This window comes from Phyllopteryx taeniolatus, chromosome 8, assembly GCF_024500385.1.
Source record: "Phyllopteryx taeniolatus isolate TA_2022b chromosome 8, UOR_Ptae_1.2, whole genome shotgun sequence".
Lineage (NCBI taxonomy): Eukaryota > Metazoa > Chordata > Actinopteri > Syngnathiformes > Syngnathidae > Phyllopteryx > Phyllopteryx taeniolatus.
In genome coordinates, this window is record NC_084509.1 from 7,606,730 (window position 1) to 7,630,000 (window position 23,271).

General features: G+C 42.7%; 2 protein-coding genes across 3 annotated transcripts in view; both read right to left on the reverse strand.

Moving 5' to 3' along the window:
• The window catches only part of nxn (nucleoredoxin), a 49,075-nt gene extending 31,023 nt beyond the window's left edge, over positions 1–18,052 (reverse strand). The window contains exon 1 of the mRNA XM_061781643.1: positions 17,560–18,052. Within this exon, the coding sequence (XP_061637627.1) occupies positions 17,560–17,868 (309 nt within the window). The 5' untranslated portion in view covers positions 17,869–18,052. The remainder of the gene's footprint in view (positions 1–17,559) is intronic.
• Positions 18,053–19,834: 1,782 nt separating this feature from the next.
• The window catches only part of txndc17 (thioredoxin domain containing 17), an 8,118-nt gene continuing 4,681 nt past the window's right edge, over positions 19,835–23,271 (reverse strand). The window contains exons 3-4 of one of the 2 annotated variants that reach the window (XM_061782321.1): positions 20,539–20,614; positions 20,263–20,465 (exon numbers count right to left, since the gene is read on the reverse strand). In XM_061782321.1, the coding sequence (XP_061638305.1) occupies positions 20,397–20,465; positions 20,539–20,614 (145 nt within the window). In that variant the 3' untranslated portion in view covers positions 20,263–20,396. Of the gene's footprint in view, positions 20,615–23,271 lie in introns of both variants that reach the window. The other variant, XM_061782319.1, reaches the window with a different exon arrangement.

Here is a 23,271-nt window from a genome sequence, read left to right on the forward strand (position 1 = left end):
AAGCTAGTGGTAGCACTAACAGTAGTAAGCGAACATGCAGGGATTCTGTCGAATCATACTCTAAAGTTTTGGTGTGTGTGAAGTAATTTAATTACAGTAATTTAGCACCCATTATTTCTGTCATGTTGTAATGTTGGCTTGACCTGACTGATTACAGTACATGATCGGACGAGAGCAGTGATTTTCAACCTTTATGGAGCCAAGGCACGTATTTTACAATTGAAAAATCTCACGGCACACCAACAAACAAAAATGTCACAAAAAGTGGATACGTTAATTACTGTATGTGCTTCCTGCCATCTAATAGAAGACCATTCATTTGTTCTGTCTGTCACTATGCCTCACTGGCATAAATAGATGAACAACGATACATTAGTTATTGTAAATATAATTTTTGGAGCAATTAAGTACACAGGTTTATACAGTAAATGAACAAGTAATTTAAATAGACACATTGCTCCATCTTGTGATCGGCTCGGTAATCGTTTTTTTAAACTCACTGATCGGTGATCGGCAACTAAAAATCCTGATTGTGTAAAGCCTATTAAATATAGGTGTGTGACAGACTTGAACTGATTTATAGCCTACGACTTTTCCAATGACACATTTTGTTGCCCTGGCGACATGACGCTGTAAACAAAGTTGTTCTTTGTAACTCAGGGGCGCCATTGTGATCCTGCTGTAGCCCCCTCACAGTCATGTCGTTCCAGTGACGTTACACAGACGTAGCAGCCGGATGTAGAGGGGATCTAATTGGTCACTGTTCCACGCTAACAGGATTGAGCGCTGTAGGCAGGCTGCTGAGTGGCACTCGGTGTAATGCGTACGAGCAGGAACAAGGATTTTTTTTCCTGATTACACGTGTTCCGCCAGGCAGAACTGAGCCAAACAGGACAACCGTGCATTAGGGATGGTCGGACATAAAGGCCATCAGGGGGGACCATCAGGTTAATAATTGTATGTTTAGCTTTACCACGTAATCCAGGGGTTTTCAGACCTTTTCTTGCAGGGGCTGCATACAGAAAATTGGAAGAATGCATGGGCCATTTTATCATTCGTCACCTTTAATCTATTTAACATTCTCAACCCAATCCAGTGCAAGATATGCAAAGAAATATTGTTTTTAGATTATTCATTCATTCATCTTCCGTACCGCTTATCCTCACTCGGGTCGCGGGCGTGCTGGAACCTATCCCAGCTGACTCTGGGCAAGAGGCGGGGTACATCTTGAACTGGCCGCTAGCCAATCACAGGGCACATATAAACAAACAGCCATTCACACTCACATTCACACCTACAGGCAATTTAGAGTCTTCAATTAACCTACCATGCATGTTTTTGGGATGTGGGAGGAAACCGGAGTACCCAGAGAAAACCCACGCAGGCACAGGGAGAACATGCAAACTCCACACAGGCGAGGCCGGATTTGAACCAGTTATCCACCGTGCCGCCTGTTTTTAGATTATGTTATATATACTTATTTTACAAAAGTCAAGGATTTTAAGGATTCTTGGGTGGCCAGCGGCCCTGTATCAATAGATCCGCCCCTATACTGAGCAGTAGCAGAACCCCCATCTCCAAATTCAGAACCAAAACAGAACAAAGCTGACCTCGACACAAATCTCTTGCTCTTCTCCTCTCTTGCCACCCAGTGTAGAAAGTAAAACAATGCAAGCAAACAACACAGGGCGTGTCAATTGCTATTTTTAGAATGTGAAGCGGGCCGCTAAAAAAACAAGACGGTCTACGGGCCGTAGTTTGGAGACCCCTGCACTTTGGCATTTCACAAGTCTTCTGGGCTCATTGCAGCTAGAGGTGTTTTCCTCCACAAGACGCCAAAGAGCAAGCAGGAAGCTGTGGAGTGTCAAACACACTGTAGCGCTGTTTTGTATGTGCTGGCCCAGTGGTTTCAGTGCTTTACTTAAGCAATGTTCACACATACTCCAGCAGTGTTTCCCAACCTAGCTAAAAGGCACATGTTTTTACAATAGACAAATCTCACGGCACAACACCAAACAAAAATGCCACAAAAAGGTATATACAGTGACCCCTGCCTATTTGCTATTCACCAATTTACCTATTCAAGGTTTTTTGTGGTCTATCAATAACACTTGAAAACGATGGTTAACAGGAAAATTGTATTTGGTGTCAGGGAAGTATGACCAACGGATACATTGACTATTCTAAGATCTTTTTATCTCGGAGAAGAGCCATGTTTAGCTAGTGTTGTTAGCGGAAGTTATGGAGAGTCTTCACTGCATGTGTAGGCTGTATTGGAGAGCTACTGATTTGGAAAATTCATATTTCATATAGAATGCATATCAAATATTAGTTTTATATAACCTTTGCATGTTTTATTGCTCCATAACTCAGACACCACGGTGTGTCCTTGCAAATGTGCTCAGGATGAGTTGGACTCCTCTTGTTCCTCTGCATGCACCCATTCCCATAATGATAAGTTTGAGTGCAGATGCGGAGCTGTTTGTACGAGAATGTTGTGGATGTGAGAGGGGTGTATTTCCTTCTTTTCCGTCTCTCTCATTTCTGCATAACGATGGTGATTTTTTTGCTTCTTCTTCAGTAGGGGGTGACAACTTGTACCTTTTCCTCTCTTTTTTCCTAGTAATACACAAAATACAAAGACAAGATTGTTTCCTTATCTATTCTGTCAGAAAAAGATTGACCAAGACTGACACTATGGCTGCCTAACTCCGCCCTTCCCAAAATATAGCCACTTGCAGATACAATGCTCGTACACTGGCCATGTGTCTCACAGTGCTTAAATCACTGAGCAAAACTGGTCCTTGACAAGCAAGGACCCTGAATGAAGTCACGTTATAGTCGCATACAGTCTACTTATCACCAGCATAGTAAACTGGACACAAATTCGACTGTAATTAATAGAAACCTTAGCCCTCTGCAGGGCTAACATTATGCTAGTAAGTTTCATGAATGTTAAAGTCACGTTCATCTGGGCTTTTCCACTGCACTGCATCAAGATTTTAGTTCTACTTTATTCCTTAAAAGAAAAAGAACTTGGACAGAGCAAATGTATGGAATGCAGAACACAAGGTCTTTCAGCCAACACGGCAGCTATTGTCCCGCTTAGAACAATCATCGAGCTGCCTGTGATCACAAATATACAATTGCTTACTTGGAAACAGCATTGTTATTCTAGTTTATTCAAGTGATAGAAATTACTGGCTGCACGCTTAAACAACACTGCATACACTTTTTGTTTGACACATCCCATTACAGATACACACCCAGATCTCCTTATAAACATAAACACGTAGTCGCACAGACACATAAAACGCACAAAATATCAACACAGGGTACATTGGGAAACTCCGGGTGCGCTCTCTGCACCCCGGAACCTTTGGTAACTCTGACCGTTGTTGGAGTGTGCCGTTCGATACGAGCAGAACTGACGAATTCTATATGGCGGTTGTACTGACGTATCACTGCCAATAGCCAACACGTAAAGTTATAGAAAATGAAAGACCCTTTGTCTCGGAGTACCGCAATCTCGAGGAGCGGTGGAGGGTCGGACTGAATTTCCGAACGTACCCAGACACCGAGGCGAAGCTAGGATTGGTCCGAGACTGCACAACGTGATGACAGGAAGCAGTCTTTGGCCACAAAAGACTATGACAAAAGCTTCCGCGCTCTCTTTTGTACGGACGCTGTTCTGAGCCACGTGCGGGAAAGCCCAGTGCTGAATCTTCACCAACTGACTGTATTTTCAAATACATTTTCAAATTTCATCCGGCTTAATCATTGAAGAATCACCTCGACCAGAATAATAATAATACAAAAAAAGGGTAATAGAGGTTTCAACGGTCGGCAGGCTAAACCCCGGTTGCTACTTTTCTTTGTTCTTTTTATACCTCTAACACAAGAAAGAGGAGAACTTGAACAGCACCAGAGCAGATACTGAATGTAGAACGCAAGGTCTTCTGACTACCATGGGTGCTTCTGTCACAGACAAACAAAACATGAAACCGCCTTACCATCACAAACATACAATTGTTTATACGGACTGGTAAATGGACTAAAGCACTTTATCTACATCATCGCAGTGTCCAAAGTGCTTTACAAACCCTCACATTCACCCATTCACACACACACACACACACACACATTCATACAGCAATGAGCGGCCTTTGCCATGCAAGGTGCTGCCAGGCCCTCTGGGGGCAACTTAGATTTCGGTGTCTTGCCCAAGGACACGTCGACATACAGACAGTCGCAGCCAGGATTCGAACAGGTGACCCTTCGGTCACTGGACTACCCGCTCTACCAACTGAGCCGCAGCCGCCCACCGACTGCAGCTGCATTCACATTTTTCATTCACATTTACACTTCTACTAAACATTGAGCCACCTCGTGATCACAAACATACAATTGATTAATTAACATGGAACTGGGCCTACAGAAATAACCTGGGGTAATGATCCTCGTGCTTCTTCACCCAGACATAATGATACAATCCCACGTAGCACCCTGCTCTGGTAAATTTCCACACTGAAGTCAACCTCTGCATCGATGCTCAATAAAAATCCCCCCCTTCTCCCCTGGGGGTCTTTCTTTCAGTATGGTGGGATCTTGCTGAGGCGCTCCGGGAGAGCAGCATTCCGCAACAATGCGCTCACTGCCTCTCTCTCACACACGCACACGCACGCACACACAGACAAACACACACACACTCTTTCTGCCACTGTACTTCCTCCCCTTGGCTAATTATTAAACACCTCCTAAGTACTAATGGCTTGTTACAACTGGATCTCTACACCATGTTCTGCTCAAAATTAAGCAGGGCAGACATGTATGCAAGAAGCAAGGTCGCCACCGTCAACCATTTTCACTTTTCACTTACTTGTTGAGAGCCCCCTCCTCACTTGAACTAAAATTACCATTCAGCCCCTCAAGGCAGCTTCACTTTTGGTGATTGCATGTGGGCGGAGCAGGGCAACGACTCTCTGTAGCGCATCCTGGAATTTTGGAAAATTAGCTACATGAAACTTGGTAGCCATGCTGGCATGCTGGTAAAGACAGTAATTCAGCCATTTTCTTTCTACAGTAAGTGGCAATAATAGGCTCATTTTGGCTAATCCAGGCGTTTATTAAAGATGACCCTGACTGAGAGATTTTTTCCACTTTCTACCAAATTTGAAACACGTATACTAGACAGATGGGGGACAATGAATTGAGAGATTTTTTTTTTTTTTTTTTCCACCATTGCGTGTGGGCGCAGCATGGCGACAAGCTTTGATGAATGAATTTTGCCAAAATCCAGGCCCCAAAGCCACTTTCACTTAGGCCCACAGCACACCAAATGATGTGAATGTGACCGAACTAGGTAATTGCGGACAAATTACCGTCGGGGACTCCACCCCACACACCTGCCAATTGACCCAGACACACATACCAATTTACTGCAACGGAAAAACTGCAACCTCTGTGTTCTTATTAGGAAAATGTTTTGAGGAGCTACATATAGGCTACTGCACTATATTTTTTACAATTTATTTAACCACAAACATGATGTGACGGTCAAGGAAGAAGAGGATTGTCCTGTCAAATGTACCTATATTAGAGTATAATAATGCAAAGAGAAGAAATGGGAAAATAAAGGAGATAGGGTGGATATTTGAAAGGCTCTTGGCAATGATCACCCCATTCATATGATTGACTACACTCGTGCATTCGGCAACAGAGAAGCTTAAAGGGAAGTATACCTGGTTTGAAGTGGCCCTTCAAAGACTTGTCACCCTAAAGATTTTGTCTGATTGCTGCACAATTCGAACTTAGTATGCTAGAGTCGACAGATGGACGCAGCTCAGTTTTGAGGAATTTGAGTTTTGGTCATTGCGAGTGGGTACAGCCTGCCGGTGAAGTTTGACGACTCTCCATAAAACACAGAACTCTAACAAGTCAGCTCGACAAGGTCAGAGCTTGACCAAGTGTTGAGGCCCGTGAATGAATTTGCTTCGCCTCTCATGGGTCAATGATGACAACACGGTGGAGCAACGGGTGTAAAGAGCTGGAAGTAAGAGAGGGGAGTAAAGAGGATTATGAGGGTCCAACATTGAGGGGGGGCTTTTGTCGGACCCTGAGAAAGAGTGCAAGAGTGCTACACACTGCAGATAGAAAGAAACATGCACAATAACCAAAATGTAAAGAAAGGTAACAGGCTTGTAAAATCTCTAGCTGTCGGTAGCACACTTTCAAACTGTTGCCGACTGTCAAAACAAATTAAGAAGGCATTTCTACCCACCGTCTGTGGACTAGAAATGCTAAAAACAATGTTAACAATAAAGCAATGTACTTCTCTTTGAATACAATTCCTCTCCAGTTTCAGCCAGTTACTGAGACAAAAGCTAAACTTGTTCATACTTAGAATAATCAACGCTAACATTGGCGATAGTGTCGCTGCAACAAGTTTGCATTGAAGGCGACTGCATATATGTTGTAGTCCTTTGGTGAACCAAAGACTTATTGAGCCACTGAGAACCAGGGAGGGCGAACTCCATTTCTGTTATTTTGAAGTGCAGAAATTAATAGTGAAAAGGCATATCTTTAAGATGAATATTGGTCTAAATCAGGGCTTAGTTTAAAATTTGACATAAAGGGGGCATTCCATTATTGCACTCAGCACATTTCCTGGTTCATCAACACAACAACTGGGCCAAGCCAACTCCCATTTCCAAGATGGTTGCGCCCATGAAACCAGGCTTCACCACCTACAAAAATAGGTGGAAGTAAGGTTCAGAGATTGATAGAAGACCCAGAAAGTAGTGCTTTAGTCTGGATGCCAGCGTGCCTGCATGTTAGTACAAGTCAATGTTATTTATCATCTTTCATGAAATATTGATAGATTTGATGGATGTTTGGAACTAACTAATAATTGCCATTTTTGCAGCCCTAAAACATAAAATCACGACTGACAAAAATAGAGTTAGCACACTATAATTCTTAGTTGCTCAAATATGCATTAATTGTATTCAGTGTTTTAAGTTTTATTTACGTGTTTTTATATTACCAATAGCATAACTATTATTATTATTACTCCCACTCTAATTACAATTTGCATCATGATCTCCCTCCGCCCCATCATCTGTTGATGTACTTCACATACACCCACCGACACACACACACCCACCGACACAAACACACACACACACACTCATAAATGTATGCTCTTTTGTTTTTTGTGTCCCACTGTAATTTGGTTACACAATAGAAAAAGAGATTTCAAGAAATCCACACGAGTAGCGAACTCAGGACCTACTTCCTGTATTGACTTTCTTGCTCCCACCCCTTGACCGAAAATACAAGCAAATTTAGAGTTAAACGCCCTAATTCTCCTCATGGCAAAGGCTCACCAATGTGACTATAAATACTTCATTTACAGCTCGTCTTAAACATGTGATTGATGGCTTCATAGTTGCTCTCTGCTCGTTGGCCACCTCTGCCAATCACACACAAAAGAGATGTGAAAATGGCATAAAATTAGATGGAAACTTGACCCACTTTGCTTGCCATGTCCTCTTTTGTGCCGCTAAAACTGTGGGAGGGTTGACAAAGATCATGGTCTGTTCCTGTCTCATATGACACGGAAACTGTAAATGTTTTAACATTCAAGGGAAACCCTGACTAGTCGCTTTGACTTTCCAAAATATACATTTCCAAATTCGACGCTTTGAAATTCTTTGCACAGACAAAAGAGACAGCTGCAGACCAATTCCGTCAATTGAACGGGCATGCGGCAGCAATTATATCTGGCGTCTGCTTACAGCTGCTCGCTGCGCACAAAAGGCAAGGATGTTGCCTCTCAGTCGTCGGCTCGACCGTGTGCCAACAGCGTTAAAACTCCGCTAGCTATCATCGGTAACACTCCAGTGACAATAAACACCAGTGTGTGTTTCACTCCAGGATGTATAACGATATCATCTTAGATCTCAATTGTTCATTGTTTCCTGTTCTTTGCGTTTATAAATGCCGAAAGGATGCATGAAAGTGGTATGAAAGATCTCTGAGGGTTTAAGTATTCCATCAAATTCCCTTGTGGGTAATGATTGGAGAAGTGTTAAGGAAAACCTCAGTCATACAGAATCTACAAAACAACAATAAGAAATTTGATTAAACTTCATGTTCATGCTAGAAAACAGACATGGCTCCATATTTGGAATCCTATGAATCAAATTTCATCCAAATCTGTACAGAAGGTTATGTCTAAAAAAATAATGTTTTTTTGTTTTTAATGTATAAAAGGATACAACCCCAAAAGTTAATCGATCTGTGCCCACACCAAATTTACGTCAAATCTGTATGAATAGAACTTTGCGTTACAAAAATGATTTTGATCCAGATAATAAATTTGTCATCATAGCTACGGGACAAATTTCATTCAAATCTGGCGACACACTTCTGAGGTAAAGGTCAGATGAAAAAGAAATGTTTCTTTTGTTCATACTGAAGCTACAAACCAAATAGCATCCAGATCTGTAGGATTTTAACTTTTGAGTGACAGTTGTGTTGCGAAAATGACAGATGTCAATCCAGAATAGAATCAAAAGATAATGCATCCTTTAATTATACTGAAACTACAGACCAAATCTTATACAAATTTGTCTGCAATTTTCTGTCTAAAAATGTCTTTTATATAAGGATCTGCATCCATTTTAAAAGCGACTCAATTTGCAAACCCAATGTCATTCAAATCTGTAAAACTATAACTCTAAATATGGTCGTTTTTCAAAAAAGGATCTCGTTCCAGATTATGAAGTCAATTTGTCTTTTAGTCTAATCCCAACTACAAACCAAATCATCCAAATCTGTCCTCAATTTTATGACTTTTGTCTAAAAATGTGATTAACAATGAATCAATTTGTCCTTTAATAATACTGAATATGTCACTACTCCAGATTAAATGTCATCCAAATCCTTCTTTAAATTTCTCAACATTTTAGGAGTATGGTTACGAAAAAAAAAGAAAAAAATGTGGATACAGATTATATATTTAAAATTGTGTGAATGTAACATTGAGGTATGGTCATATTATAAAAATGATTTTTGTTTTTTTGTTTTTCATTTGTCCTCATACATACAAAGATGACTCGAAATCTGTACAACTGTTACTACGCACCAAATTGAACCCAAATCCTTCTGTGACCTTGAGTTATGTCCAAAAAGTTTAAAATGGCCCATATTCAGGATACACATTAATTATTGAAAGTTAATCTTCATCCGGTCATTATTTTCACAAATCCAAAATTAATCAATTTGTACGTTATTCGGACCAAATGCCACCCGGATCGGTTCACTTTTTGACTGATGCTGGTCCCAAACAAACAGAAATATATATGAAACTGTGGTGCTCAAACATCCTGAAGATCAAAGCTGCAATTCCAACGATAAAAGACGCTCCATCTTTTTCATCTTTGACTCCAGAGAACTACAAAAAGTAAATGATTAAACCATGCCACTGTTCAGCCTGATTAAAAATATGATGCTTGGCTTTCAAGGTCAAAAGCGACTCAAGAGTCCAAGAATGGAGAAAAACAAATGAAACGGCAGACCTTGAAGATCAACTGACCAAATGTGTTCCGCAGACTTGTTTTCAAGCCAGAGAGTTAGCGTGAGCTAATATTCGACCAAAGCGCATGATCTCCACACACGCATTAAGTGAACACAAACTCCTTTTTTTGCTAGAAATTCATTCTGAGCTTTGAGGCCCCCGCCAAGCGATCGTGTTTAGTTTCGCTCGAAAAGGATGGCTAACGTGTAGCACTTTTATTGAAAATCATAAATTGCACTATGTCGTCCAATCTCTTAGCTAGGGGAAATGACAGTATGACTTTATAAGCATCGGGCAACTCTTCGCACCACAGACAGAACCCGTGAGAACTTTTTTATGATGATGAGGTCTTGCCTCTACTGCAAGCCTGGAGCACCAAGGGAAGTGATGAAAATGCCTTTGCTGCAAAGGATACCACATGCAGGAAATCCAGCTACAACTGAAACCTCCTTTTCACCGGCTTGTCCGCCAAATTGATGCAACGCAAGAGCTGGACTACATGTGACTGTGACTGTGTCTTTAAGACATGACTCACTGAAGCGGGACATTGCAGTGTTCTAATTTTTTTGTTGCCAGATGTGGCATATGGAAAGCCGTTCAAGCTATAAAAACAAAAACAGAATACAATGATTTGCAAATCCTGTTCGACCTATATTTAATTGAATACACTACAAAGACAAGATATTTAATGTTCAAACTGATCAACTTTATTGTTTTTAGCAAATAATCATTAACTTAGAAATTTATTTATCTTAAACACAACGTCCCAACTTCATTGGAATTGGGGTTGTACTAGTACACTCTTTGGCCTCATTAGTACGACAATTTAGCGAACTAGTAGAATGACTATGTCTTCCTAGTCAGGTTTTTTCACACTAATTCCTTTCACTATTGTACTGTATGAAATTACTGCACACTAGTTGAATGACGAGTGGAACAACTACCCCATATTCTGCATCAGTACCTTACACACAGAATAGTGTGCCAGTAGAAGTCAGGACAAAAGACATCTTAGATGGCCAGTGTGTAAGGGGCTTCCGTTACATCTCTCAAAAATGATTTGTGGCGAATGTGCTTAGGTCTTGTGCCAGCCTAAACACCACAAGCTTTTGGCATTTTAAAACTCTCCATCTAATCAGAAAAAAAGCACAAGTACTGTAGGTAAGGTGCATTTGTCAGTTGCTATTATATTTTTTCCTTCTGGGTATTAGCACTTCAAGGCACGGTGACCGACTGGTTAGCACATCTGCCTCACAGTTATGAGGACCGGGGTTCAAATCCCGGCCCCGCCTGTGTGGAGTTTTCATGTTCTCCCCGTGCCTGCATGGGTTTTCTCCGGGCACTCCGGTTTCCTCCCACATCCCAAAAACATGCATGCGAGGTTAATTGAAGACTCTAAATTGCCCTAAAGTGTGAATGTGTGCGCGAATGGTTGTTTGTTTTTATGTGCCCTGCGATTGGCTGGCGACCAGTTCAGGGTGTACCCTGCCTCTCGCTCGAAGTTGGCTGGGATAGGCTCCAGCACGCCCGCGACCCTTGTGAGGATAAAGCGGTACGGTCAATGGATGGATGGATGGGTATTAGCACTATGCATGCAGAGGGGAAAGAGGGGAACTATGTTGTGGTCAGATGTTTTGTTTTTTCGTTGTGCCAAGCTATAGATACAGGGATTTAATATATTCTGCAATGACCTTTTTTTACTTTTCATTATGCGATTTCAGTCTCTGCTTACATCCACGACAGCAAGACAGGGAAAAAAAAGGGAGCTTTCACGGCCAGTGTATAAGGGGCTACTGCCTGCAAAAGCCAGCATTTGCCTGACTTCAGATAACAGACGGAATTGGGAAGAAGGCCAACATTCCTCAAATGAAACATTTCCATGCTTTTTCCCTGTTAATCCTCTTTATTCCTGCAGGAGGTCATGTGCATGATAGCATTTGGCTGTGATTAAATACATCAAGCACGCTGAATGATGTCACCACACAAGTTATCATCATCATCAGAGCAGAAGAGCACACCTGCTGCTACCAACACCACTATGCTTTCAGCGTGCAGTTGGTGAGTGGCATCGAGGTGCAATACTAAGCTGCAAAAGCATGCCACGGAGTTATCTTTTGATTATTTCTAGTTGTTGTATTTATTTCTATTCAGCAAGGTGGCAGTTATCATGAATCCCTTGCCAGAGGAGACATCGAATTACATATACCCGTGCGAGATCGCGTGTGCAGTGGAATTTTTAATGATGTAGTTTTCTCTATGGATTATTTCTAGTCGTCTAATTCTATTGTGCAAGGTGGTGATTATAATGAATAACTGCAATGATCAAAAATTCATTCATCCATTGATCATACTGAATACTGCATCATGCGATTCAGCAGAGTAATAAACTGTGTGCATGTGTGTGCGCGCGTGTGCCAGTAATTTCTCTTCGTTGGAGCCTCAATCTCTAATTGGCTGGATGCTTGTGTACATATGCGTATTTGTGTGTAACTCTCAGTCCTTAGAGGATGAGGATGGGACCTCTGCTGCTCCTTACAACAAGCTTAAACTGATGAAAGCCTTTCATGCAACATGGCCGCCACATCGTGTGAATCGACTGAGCGAGAAAAGACCAATCGAACCGGCGATTAGCCCCCCAACGAGGCGGCGGAGTAGCCTCAGCAGGGGTTCCGCTCCTGGGATTTGCCAGCCATTTACCCCAATTTAAATGTTTAATTTCAACACAATTTGGAATACACATGCGCCGCGGGTGAACAAAATTTTTTTTTGACTCTGTGGCGTACTTCTTGTCGCTGTGTTGATTTCTATTGTACATAGTAACGGTTATGAATAAAAGGCGATAAAAGCCATTACATCAATTATATGACGTGAACGTTGCACTCAACCACGTGCCCACGTGTGACAAGGACGATTTATTTATTCTGTGGAATAGCTCCAGTCATTCTTTTTATTTCTATTGTGCACAGTCGTGATTAGAATGAATAACTGGCGAGGGGTGTATTGCATTCATTATAAAATCGATCACATTGATGATATGTATAGTACATTGCACTCTTGTGTGGGATGGACTTTTTTTTTTTTTTAACTCAGTGGATTATTTTGTGTCATTCTGTTGATTCCTATTGTGCATGGCAGCGGTTTTCACGGAAAACTGATGAGAGGAGCCATCACATTAGCCAGCCATCTGAAAAATAAACTGAACTTCTTGTTAGCTTATCTACATTTGTGTACTGCAGTTGCTCGCACACAATCAACACAGCGTATGGTATGATCTTGATGGCACACGCACGCGCGAGCACACACACACACACACACACACACACACACAAATGTGAAAAATGCTCACTGGGGAAATTTGCATGGATCCATTTTGTCACTGCAAAGGTGTCAGTTAATCTCTGGGAACATGGGTGCAGATGCTGCGGTATTTTGACCAATGCGTCTAATAATAGAAACCCATTCGACGATGCGCATTCAAATGTGAATGCAGTCTACCCAGAGTTTGTGTGGGGGTGGATGTGGTTATTAAAAAATATAATGAGTGAACTAAAGGCCATGATGAGATTTGCTTTTGCTAGATTATGATAACATAAAAATAAAGTACATTCGCTTCTGCTGATGCATAGTGGCCATGCTGTACTGCACTTCGCCCTCCTTGAGCCCCCATGGGCCTTTGATTACGCCCCCACAATGGATGTCCAGCCGCCGGGACTTGAACAAGAGCTGCTTTCTCTTGGTGCGATGCCCGGACGAAAGTGCCAACTGCAGCAGTCGCTCCGTTGGCCGTGGCTTTCAATTGATTCACACGTGACACTCCAGCGGAATGAATCCATCAAGTCAAGACAGTGCCAGCAAGCAGACAGCTGGGCATCACTGACATCATCTAACATGCTAGTTAGTTTCGGGTTTCGCCAAACTTTGCCGCCATGCTCAATGACAAGAACTCCAAATCCTTGCAATTTCATGTCATCTATCTATCTATCTAGCATATCCATCCATTTTCTTCTGCTTACCAGAGATCGGGTTGCAGGGGCAGTAGCTTTAGCAGGGATGCCCAGACTTCCCTCTCCCCAGCCACTTCATCCAGCTCTTCCGGGGGGATCCCGAGGTGTACGATCACTGCAGACACTGCACTGATCCGCCTGTCGATCCCTCGTTCCATTCTTCCCTCACTCGTGAACAAGACCCCAAGATACTTGAACTCCTCCACTTGGGGCAGGATCTCATCCCCGACCCGGAGAGGGCACGCCACCCTTTCCCGACTGAGGACCATGTTCTCAGATTTGGAGGTGCTGATTCTCATCCCAGCCGCTTCACACTCAGCTGCGAACCGCTCCAGTGAGAGTTGGAGATCACGGGTTGATGAAGCCAACAGAACCACATCATCTGCAAAAAGCAGAGATGCAATACTGAAGCCACCAAACCGGACCCCCTCTACGCCTCGGCTGCGTCTTGAAATTCTGTCCATAAAAGTTATGAACAGAATCGGTGACAAAGGGCAGCCTTGGTGGAGTCCAACCCTCACCGGAAACGAGTCCGACTTACTGCTGGCATTGCGGACCAAACTCTGACACCGGTCGTACAGGGACCGAAAAGCCCGTATCAGGGGGTTCTGTACCCCATACTCCCGAAGCACCCCCCCACAGGACTCCCCGAGGGACACGGTCGAACGCCTTCTCCAAGTCCACAAAACACACTGGTTGGGCGAACTCCCAGGCACCCTCGAGGACCCTGCCGAGGTTGTAGAACTGGTCCACTGTTCCACGGCCAGGACAAACACCACACTGCTCCTCCTCAATCTGAGATTCGACTTCCAGATGGACCCTCCTCTCCAGCACTCCTGAATAGACCTTACCAGGGAGGCTGAGGAGTGTGATCCCCCTGTAGTTGGAACACACCCTCTGGTCCCCCTCTCTTGAAAAGAGGGACCACCACCCCAGTTTGCCAATCCAGAGGCACTATCCCCGATGTCCACGCAATGTTGCAGAGGTGTGTCAACCCGCCTCCACCGGAACATGAGCAAAGTTCTGTCGGAGGTGGGAGTTGAAACTCCTTCTGACAGGGGATTCTGCCAGACGTTCCCAGCAGACCCTCACAATACGTTTAGGCTGTCTAGCATATGTGGTTAGAATTTGCAGGACAATTATGACTTTGAAAGCGCCCTCAAAATGGCTAAAATGGCCCGAAAATGGCTACTTAAAAACCAAAATGGTGTTTTTCCTGTGCATTTTCGACAATAGCTTCTTGGGACTTTTTTTGTAGTTCTACTAATGATAGAAATGTCCACCAAAGTTTATGTTGGCAAGTCAAACTAACTTCGAGGGCTGAATATGAAAAAAAATCTTGAGCCGGTTTCGTCTTTTATAGCGAGTCGTCAAATTTCGTTGCCATGCACACCCACACACAAATAAAAACAACAAAAACTCAAAATCCTCCCGAATTTGCGTCAAACCTCTGTTATATGTGGTTGAAATTTGGTAGCAATTATACAAAATCTCTACTCAACTTTCTTTCTAGAACAAGTTAAAAATCAAAACGGCTGACTTCCTGTGTGTTTTCAGGCATGGTTTCTTGAGACATCTTTGTGGCTCTACTCATGATAGACATACCTACCAAATTTCATGTTGCTAAGTGCCAGTTTACTGTTCATGCATTTTAAAATCTGGTTTCCAATTGATTTAATCCTGTAGTTTCTCTTTACTGCATGTAAACATACGGAATGACTAATGTTTCCCGTAGATGGAAGACCTGGATGGATAACCCCAGATAACCTTCCAGGGGGGAGATAGTGAGGGCAGGGCCCACAGCAGGAAGAGGAGGTACAGTGTGAGATTCTAAAAGGGGGGTGCTGGGCGGTGGTGTACACAATAGAAGATAAATTGCTGCGCTAGAGCTGAGCTGAAGAAAACAGAAAGAGTCTGGCAGGAGGCCTGAGGTAGTCACATGACCACTGGGTCAACAACAGCAACCACCAACTGTGTCGGTTAACAGCACACACTTATTTATTACGCTAACTTGAACAAGAGGGCTGCCTGAATAAATATTCCGATCGTGACTGTAAATCCAAAAACATTTCTAACACAATTTACATAATTATTTTATGGCGCTATCAAAAAAATGCTGTAGGTTTAATTAAAAAAGTATACCATAAACAATGTAGTTTTTAATTATTTGTATTTTTTTATTAAAAATCTAATTTTACATAAAAATAAAAAATGCAATTCCTGCAAAATATACACATTTAAATTGTAAATACAATTTAATTAAATAACAAAAAAGTAACAATTTACATGAACTATTTTTTTACACTAACAAAAAATAATTTAAAAGGTTTAAGAGTATACTATACAACAAATAATAAACAAAATGCATTTTTAATGATTTGTATTAAAAATCAAACTTAAAACATTTTTAAAATCTACTTATTACACTTTCTTTTTCTATTACAAATAAAATGTTATAAAAAGCAAAATATACAATCCTGCTGGAAGTTTAATGAAAATTTAATTTTATTTAGAAAGTGGTTTAAAAAAAAACAAGTAATTTTTAATACAAAAATGTGTAAAAAGATTACTTCTAAAGTTTATATAAACCCAGGTTTTCACAAATCTAAAAAGAATCTCCATACAGTAGTCAAGTACGGTATTTTTTTTTTTTTTTTTAATAAATGTTTAATCTTGATACGACCCTCAGGGAGGAATTTTATTTGCTATATAATAATACATAGTAAAATATTCACTGAGAATGCTGACGAGAGCACACACACACGAAGCAAAATCGCAGTGCATAGCATTACAATAAAACACATTCAAAATTTTGTTGTGCATAATGGGTGCTGATGAGGGGATGGAAATTGATGCATCGCATGCCGAGTGCCACAATTGAATACAATAAAAGGGAAGTTAAAAAAACAATAATGAGAAATGCAGGCCTGTGTATAAAGCAGACATTGCTCGAGTCCAGCAGGAAACTGACAACATCCTTCCACAATGGCTCCTCTGTCGATAACCAAGATATTTGCCACAAATTCAACAACAAGCCGGCACAATGGTGGTGAAGGTGCTGCTGCTTCCAAGCCAAACAACAACACAACAATGACTTAACAGCTTTCCAGTGTCACACCCCTGATGTGGGATATATATAAGACCAGCTCATAATACACACACACACACACACACACACACACACTTCCTACCAGTAACACTTACACCCGACATATGGGAAAGGACAACTTGAAGTAGCCTATTTATTTGATACACAGAATAAAGTACATAATTTACTGATTTTTTTTTCCATTTTTTATTTCAATTAGAAATTGCTACAAGGTAAACTAGCGTTTTTGTATGGGCCTGCCGCCTCAATGCTTTTGAGCATGAGGATGGCCTCCTTTTGGTTTCTTTGTTGGTGCTACTGGAGTTTAGTGTGGTATTTACACATGTAGTTTTTTAAAATAATAATCAAAGGAGCATGGTGTTGTATGGCGTTTTCTACTCAGTGAACATGGAAGTAACCATTGTTACAATTATATTATAAAAAAATTGATACGATATGTAGATCAAAGAAGTACTCTTGTTGACAATTCTGAAAGTAACTAAACAATAAATATTATCCTATTATACATGACAAAAATTACAAGTAATAACTTAATAAAAAATTTAAATGCGCAAAATATTTTGTTTAAAATAATCTTTTGTCTTTTTAAGTTGCGTTTTACAGGATATATATGAATTTGGTACGTCAACCATCAAAGCATTGTAGACATGTGAAGACATCAGAATTATTCAACGTGTTGTCCATTATGACGGATAAGTCATATTAGTTGAATGAATTAAAAAAATGTGAACTGAAAAAGAAAGAAAAAGAAATCAGAGCTCTCGAGTGTTTCGGATTGAATTTTATAAGTTGGCTTTTACCAATTTTGTATTAGATGAGATGGAGAGAGAGAGAAAAATGCACGTAAATCGTCCACTTTGTACCTTTTTGTGTCTGTCTTTGAAGGGCAAGGCGGGCCAGGGCATCTCCTGCAGAAAGTCCTGCCATTGCTTCTGCTCCTGGTCCGAGGAGACGAACACCACCTCCAGCTGGTCTCGGTACTCCGAAGTCTTCTTGAAGCGACCGTAGAAGTCGCACAGGCTGCCGTTGAACTGCCGGCACGGCGCGTTCACGCCGCAGCCGAAGAACAGGCCGAGCAGCGACACCCGCTCGCCCAGCGCCTGCACGTCCACCTCGGCTTTCTCGCGGTTGACCAGCCGCTCCCCGAGCACGCTCAGCAGAAGCTCCGACATCTCCTCCCCCGAGGCCCCGAAACCGCGGACAGGTCGCCGACAATTCCCCCTGCCTTCTGATTCGAGTTTTGTTTTTGGGGTGAGCTCCTGCGGGCCCCCTGCGAGCGAGGCGTCGCGGTGTGTCTCCCCCACCTGAGAGTCCTCGTCCTCGGGCACCGTGCACAGGAATGTGCCGCACTTAAATGCGCCTCGCTAGTACTCGTGTGCGGCCGATCGATACTGAGATGTCGATATCCCGACACCGTATTACAATGTCATTTCTTCCATGATATAATCGATACTTGTGATAACATGTCAACTTTTAATTTCGGCTTTTAAATTTCATTCAAATGTATTTCTACTAAATTTGGACACATGAATTTATTGCATTTTACTGGTAGTGTGGGGCTGATCATTACTACATTGTCAATATTCCGATACTGTACTGAAATGTCAATGCTCAGATTTAATGACAAATTATTAACATTGTATTTCTTTCCATATTTGATTATATTTGGTCACAGGAATGCATCGCACCTTGCTTTTAGTGTGTACTTGGATATCGATATCCTGTCACCATACTGAAATTTCTTTTGAATATATATATATAGTCGATACCCTTGACAACATATAAATATCTATTTCAATTTTTTTAAATGTATTAATTTTTACTAAATTTAGTCAAAGGAATGTATCATACCTTGTTGGTAGCATGGTACGGTAGCTCGTTAATATGATGTCAATATCCTGAGTATATTGGTAGAAGGGTGATGAGTATGGAGCTGCCAGGCGAGAGAACTAGAGGAAGACCAAAGAGGTTTATCAATGAGGGCAGTTGGTGTGAAAGAGGAGGATGCCGGAAATAAGCTTCCATGGAAAAGGATGGCAGCTCTGTGGTCACCCCGAACGGGAGGGACAAGGCGAAAAGAAAAGAAGAACACTGAAATGTCAATACTTTCTGTAATCAATACCTTGACAATTCATAAATATTTAACCCTCGTCTTAATTTGTTCTTATTTATTTTGACAAAATTTGGACACAGGAATAGGCATTCACGCTTAATTCATTTTCATATACTTTTCATTTGGGTCTGTTTTCAAATGGTATTGGTATCGGTATCGATAAGCCTGGCAGTATCGCACACCACTTGACTGCACAGCTGCGGCTGCGCGTCTCTTCGTTACTCACAACACTTCCTGTCACGTGTTGCTTCATAATAAAAGCGCTTCACACGAAATACACGCCATGTACGGTATATTTATATGATATATTTAACAGATAGACTTAATAACGTTATTTTCATATCATCTGCGTTGTGTTTTTGGTCACAAACACCCACAAAAATATACACAGTATACAATATATATTGTTTATTCTTCAACACTGATTGTACCGTCGTCAGACGATATAGCTCGCCATCTGGTGTTCACATAAGAAACTCACATATACGGTGTTTTATCTTTAAAAATGGATTAAAATATGTGAATGGTAATTTATTTAACCATCACTATATTAAAGTTTGTTACTTGCTTGATCGTTTATTTAACTATTAAAATATACTTACAGTGTAAGCCCCAGTAAATAGTCTGTATTTTAAATGTAAAAAAATAAAAATAAAAATAGCTCGTTCCACGGTCATTTATCCCCATCTGGTGTTCATAATAATAAATGATAAATACGTTGTACAGTTTTCACATTCTGTGTAATTTCGATGTGCTTTAAATTTATTTAATATGAATTAATATATTGTTCCTATACAATACATATTTTTAGCGTTTACACTGTTTTATGTTATTAATTGTTCTATATTTCATCACATTCAAATGCTATGATAATCTCAGGGAAAAATGTATTTAATGTCTGAAAGTGTGCTACTGTAGTTTACCTTTATATTATATATTATTTTTCTCAGAAATTTTCCAGTGTGTAAATACAAATTGATGTCCTTTGAAATCTTGTTTTTCATTCCAAAAAAGTGACAAATAGGTGCAACAAGCATAACTTTATTGACTGTGACAACAAGACAAACACAGATGATTATAAAAAAAAAAAAAGCATTACATCTTCACAAAGTGCTTGTATTTTGATATGAGATGGGCGTATAGTTCCATCCATCCATTTTCTGAGCCGCTTCTCCTCACTAGGGTCGCGGGCGTGCTGGAGCCTATCCCAGCTGTCATCGGGCAGGAGGCGGGGTACACCCTGAACTGGTTGCCAGCCAATCGCAGGGCACATAGAAACAAACAACCATTCGCACTCACAGTCATGCCTACGGGCAATTTAGAGTCACCAATTAATGCATGTTTTTGGGATGTGGGAGGAAACCGGAGTGCCCGGAGAAAACCCACGCAGGCACGGGGAGAACATGCAAACTCCACACAGGCGGGGACGGGGATTGAAGCCCGCACCTCAGAACTGTGAGGCTGACGCTCTAACCAGTCGGCCACCGTGCCGCCATTGGGCGTATAGTTGATTGAGCGTAATGAAGAAGCGCTTTATTGTGTTTGGGGATTTATTTTGAGTGTGGTTAAAGGCACATGTTGTCTCTCTCAGTCTTCTGTGAACATCATCCTCACCAGATCCTCTTTGAAGCATTCCTCCTCCACCAGCTTTTGAGGCTGAAACATCACAAATACACAAGACGGGACTACAGTGTATATTCTTGTCGCGTGTGCCTGTGTGTGTTCTTACGGTGCCGTATCGCAGCAGGGTTGGCACACCAGTCAGCTTCAGAGTTGTCCTGAACTCGTTGCTTGCGTCCCTCCAACTGCATGGAAAACAAACAGCATCCCACACTACATGGATTATTTAAAAAAACACCCTGCGGAGAAAACTCATTTCGGCCGCTTGTATCGGGGATCTCGTTCTTTCGGTCACGACCCACAGCTGGTGACCATAGGTCAGGGTAGGAACGTAGATCAACCGGTAAATTGAGAGCTTCGCTTTTCGGCTTAGCTCCTTCTTTACCACAACGGACCGATACAAAGTCTGCATCACTGCAGACGCTGCACCGATCCGCCTGTCGATCTCCCGTTCCATTCTTCCCTCACTCGTGAACAAGACCCCAAGATACTTGAAATCCTCCACTTGGGGCAGGATCTCATCCCTGACCCGGAGAGGGCACGCCACCCTTTTCCAACTGAGGACCATGGTCTCAGATTTGGAGGTGCTGATTCTCGTCCCAGCCGCTACACACTCGACTGCGAACGGCTCCAGTGAGAGTTGGAGATACGGCTCGATGAAGCCAACAGAACAAACATCATCTGCAAAAAGCAGAGATGCAATTCTGAGGCCACCAAACCGGACCCCCTCTACGCCTCGGCTGCGCCTTGAAATTCTGTCCATAAAAGTTATGAACAGAATCGGTGACAAAGGGCAGCCTTGGTGGAGTCCAACCCTCACCGGAAACGAGTCCGACTTACTGCCGGCAATGCGGACCAAACTCTGACGCCGGTCGTACAGGGACCGAACAGCCCGTATCAGGGGGTTCGGTACTCCATACTGCCGAAGAACCCCCCACAGGACTCCCTGAGGGACACGGTCGAACGCCTTCTCCGAGTCCAGAAAACACATTTAGACTGGTTGGGCGAACTCCCATGCACACTCGAGGACCCTGCCGAGGGTGTACAGCTGGTCCACTGTTCCACGGCCAGGGCGAAAACCACACTGCTACTCCTGAATCTGAGATTCGACTTCCAGACGGACCTTCCTCTCCAGCACCCCTGAATAGACCTTACCAGGGGGGCTGAGGAGTGTGATCCCCCTGTAGTTGGAACATACCCTGCGGTGCCCCTTCTTAAAAAGGGGGACCAGCACCGCAGTCTGCCAATTCAGAGGCACTGTCCCCGATGTCCACGCGATGTTGCAGAGGCGTGTCAACCAGGACAGCCCCACAACATCCAGAGCCTTTAGGAACTCTGGGGGAATCTCATCCACCCCTGCGGCCTTGCCACTAAGGAGCTTTTTAACCACCTCGGGGACCTCAACCCCAGAGATAGGAGAGCCCGCCTCAGATAACCCAGACTCTGCTTCCTCATGGGAATGCGTGTCGGTGCAGTTGAGGAGGTCTTCGAAGTATTCTCCCCACCGACTCATAACGTCCCGAGTCGAGGTCAGCAGCGCCCCATCCCCACTATACACAGTGTTGATGGTGCACTGCTTTCCCCTCCTGAGACGCCGGATGGTGGGCCAGAATTTCCTTGAAGCCGTCCGGAAGTCTTTCTCCATGGCCTCACCCAGACCCTCCCATGCCTGAGTTTTTGCTTCAGCGACCACCAAAGCTGGATTTTGCTTGGCCAGCGATACCCATCAGCTGCCTCAGGAGTCCCACAGGCCAAAAAGGCCTGATAGGACTCCTTCTTCAGCTTGACGGCATCCCTCATTGTTGGTGTCCACCAACGGGTTCGGGGATTGCCGCCACGACAGGCACCCACTACCTTACGGCCACAGCTCCGTTCGGCCGCCTCAACAATGGAGACGCGGAGCATGGTCCACTTGGACTTAATGTCCCCCGCCTCCACCGTGTGAAGTAAGTGAAGTTCTGCTGGAGGTGGGAGTTGAAACTCCTTCTGACAGGACATTCTGCCAGACGTTCCCAGCAGACCCTCACAATACGTTTGGGCCTGCCACGTCGGACTGGCATGTTCCCCCTTCATCGGAGCCAACTCACAACCAGGTGGTGATCAGTTGACAGCTCCGCCCCTCTCCTCACCCGAGTGTCCAAGACATGCGGCCGCAAGTCCGATGACACGACCACTAAGTCGATCATCGAACTGCAACCTAGGGTGTCCTGGTGTCAAGTGCACGCGTGGACAACCATATGCTTGAACATGGTGTTCGTTATGGACAATCCGTGATGAGCACACAAGTCCAATAACAGAACACCGCTCGGGTTCTGATCGGGGGGGCCGTTCCTCTCAATCACGCCCTTCCAGGTCTCACTGTCATTGCACACGTGAGCATTGAAGTCCCCCAGCAGAACGATGGAGTCCCCAGCGGGAGCATAAAACCTTAATGTGATACAAAAAGATATTCTTGAAGCCCTAATTTAAAACCCTAACCCTGTCTGAAAAGATTTACTTTTAAATTCTAATTTGAAACCTTAACGGAGAATTGAAACCCTACTTTGAAACAAACACAAAATGGTCACTAAATCACCTCATATAGTTATTATAATGTAGTAATTTAAAACAGTAACCTTTGTTTGAAGTCCTATGACCCTCGTTTGAAACTTGTATGTTACACTAACCTAGGCATGAAACCTAATTTGAAGCCCTAACACGGGTTTAAAGTCCAATTTGAAACCATAAAGTGGTCTTGAAGCCCCAATTTGAAACACTAATCCAAAAATGAAACCCTAACGCGGACTTGAAACTATACTTTAAAACCCAGACCTAGACTTAAAACACTAACTACTTTGAAATT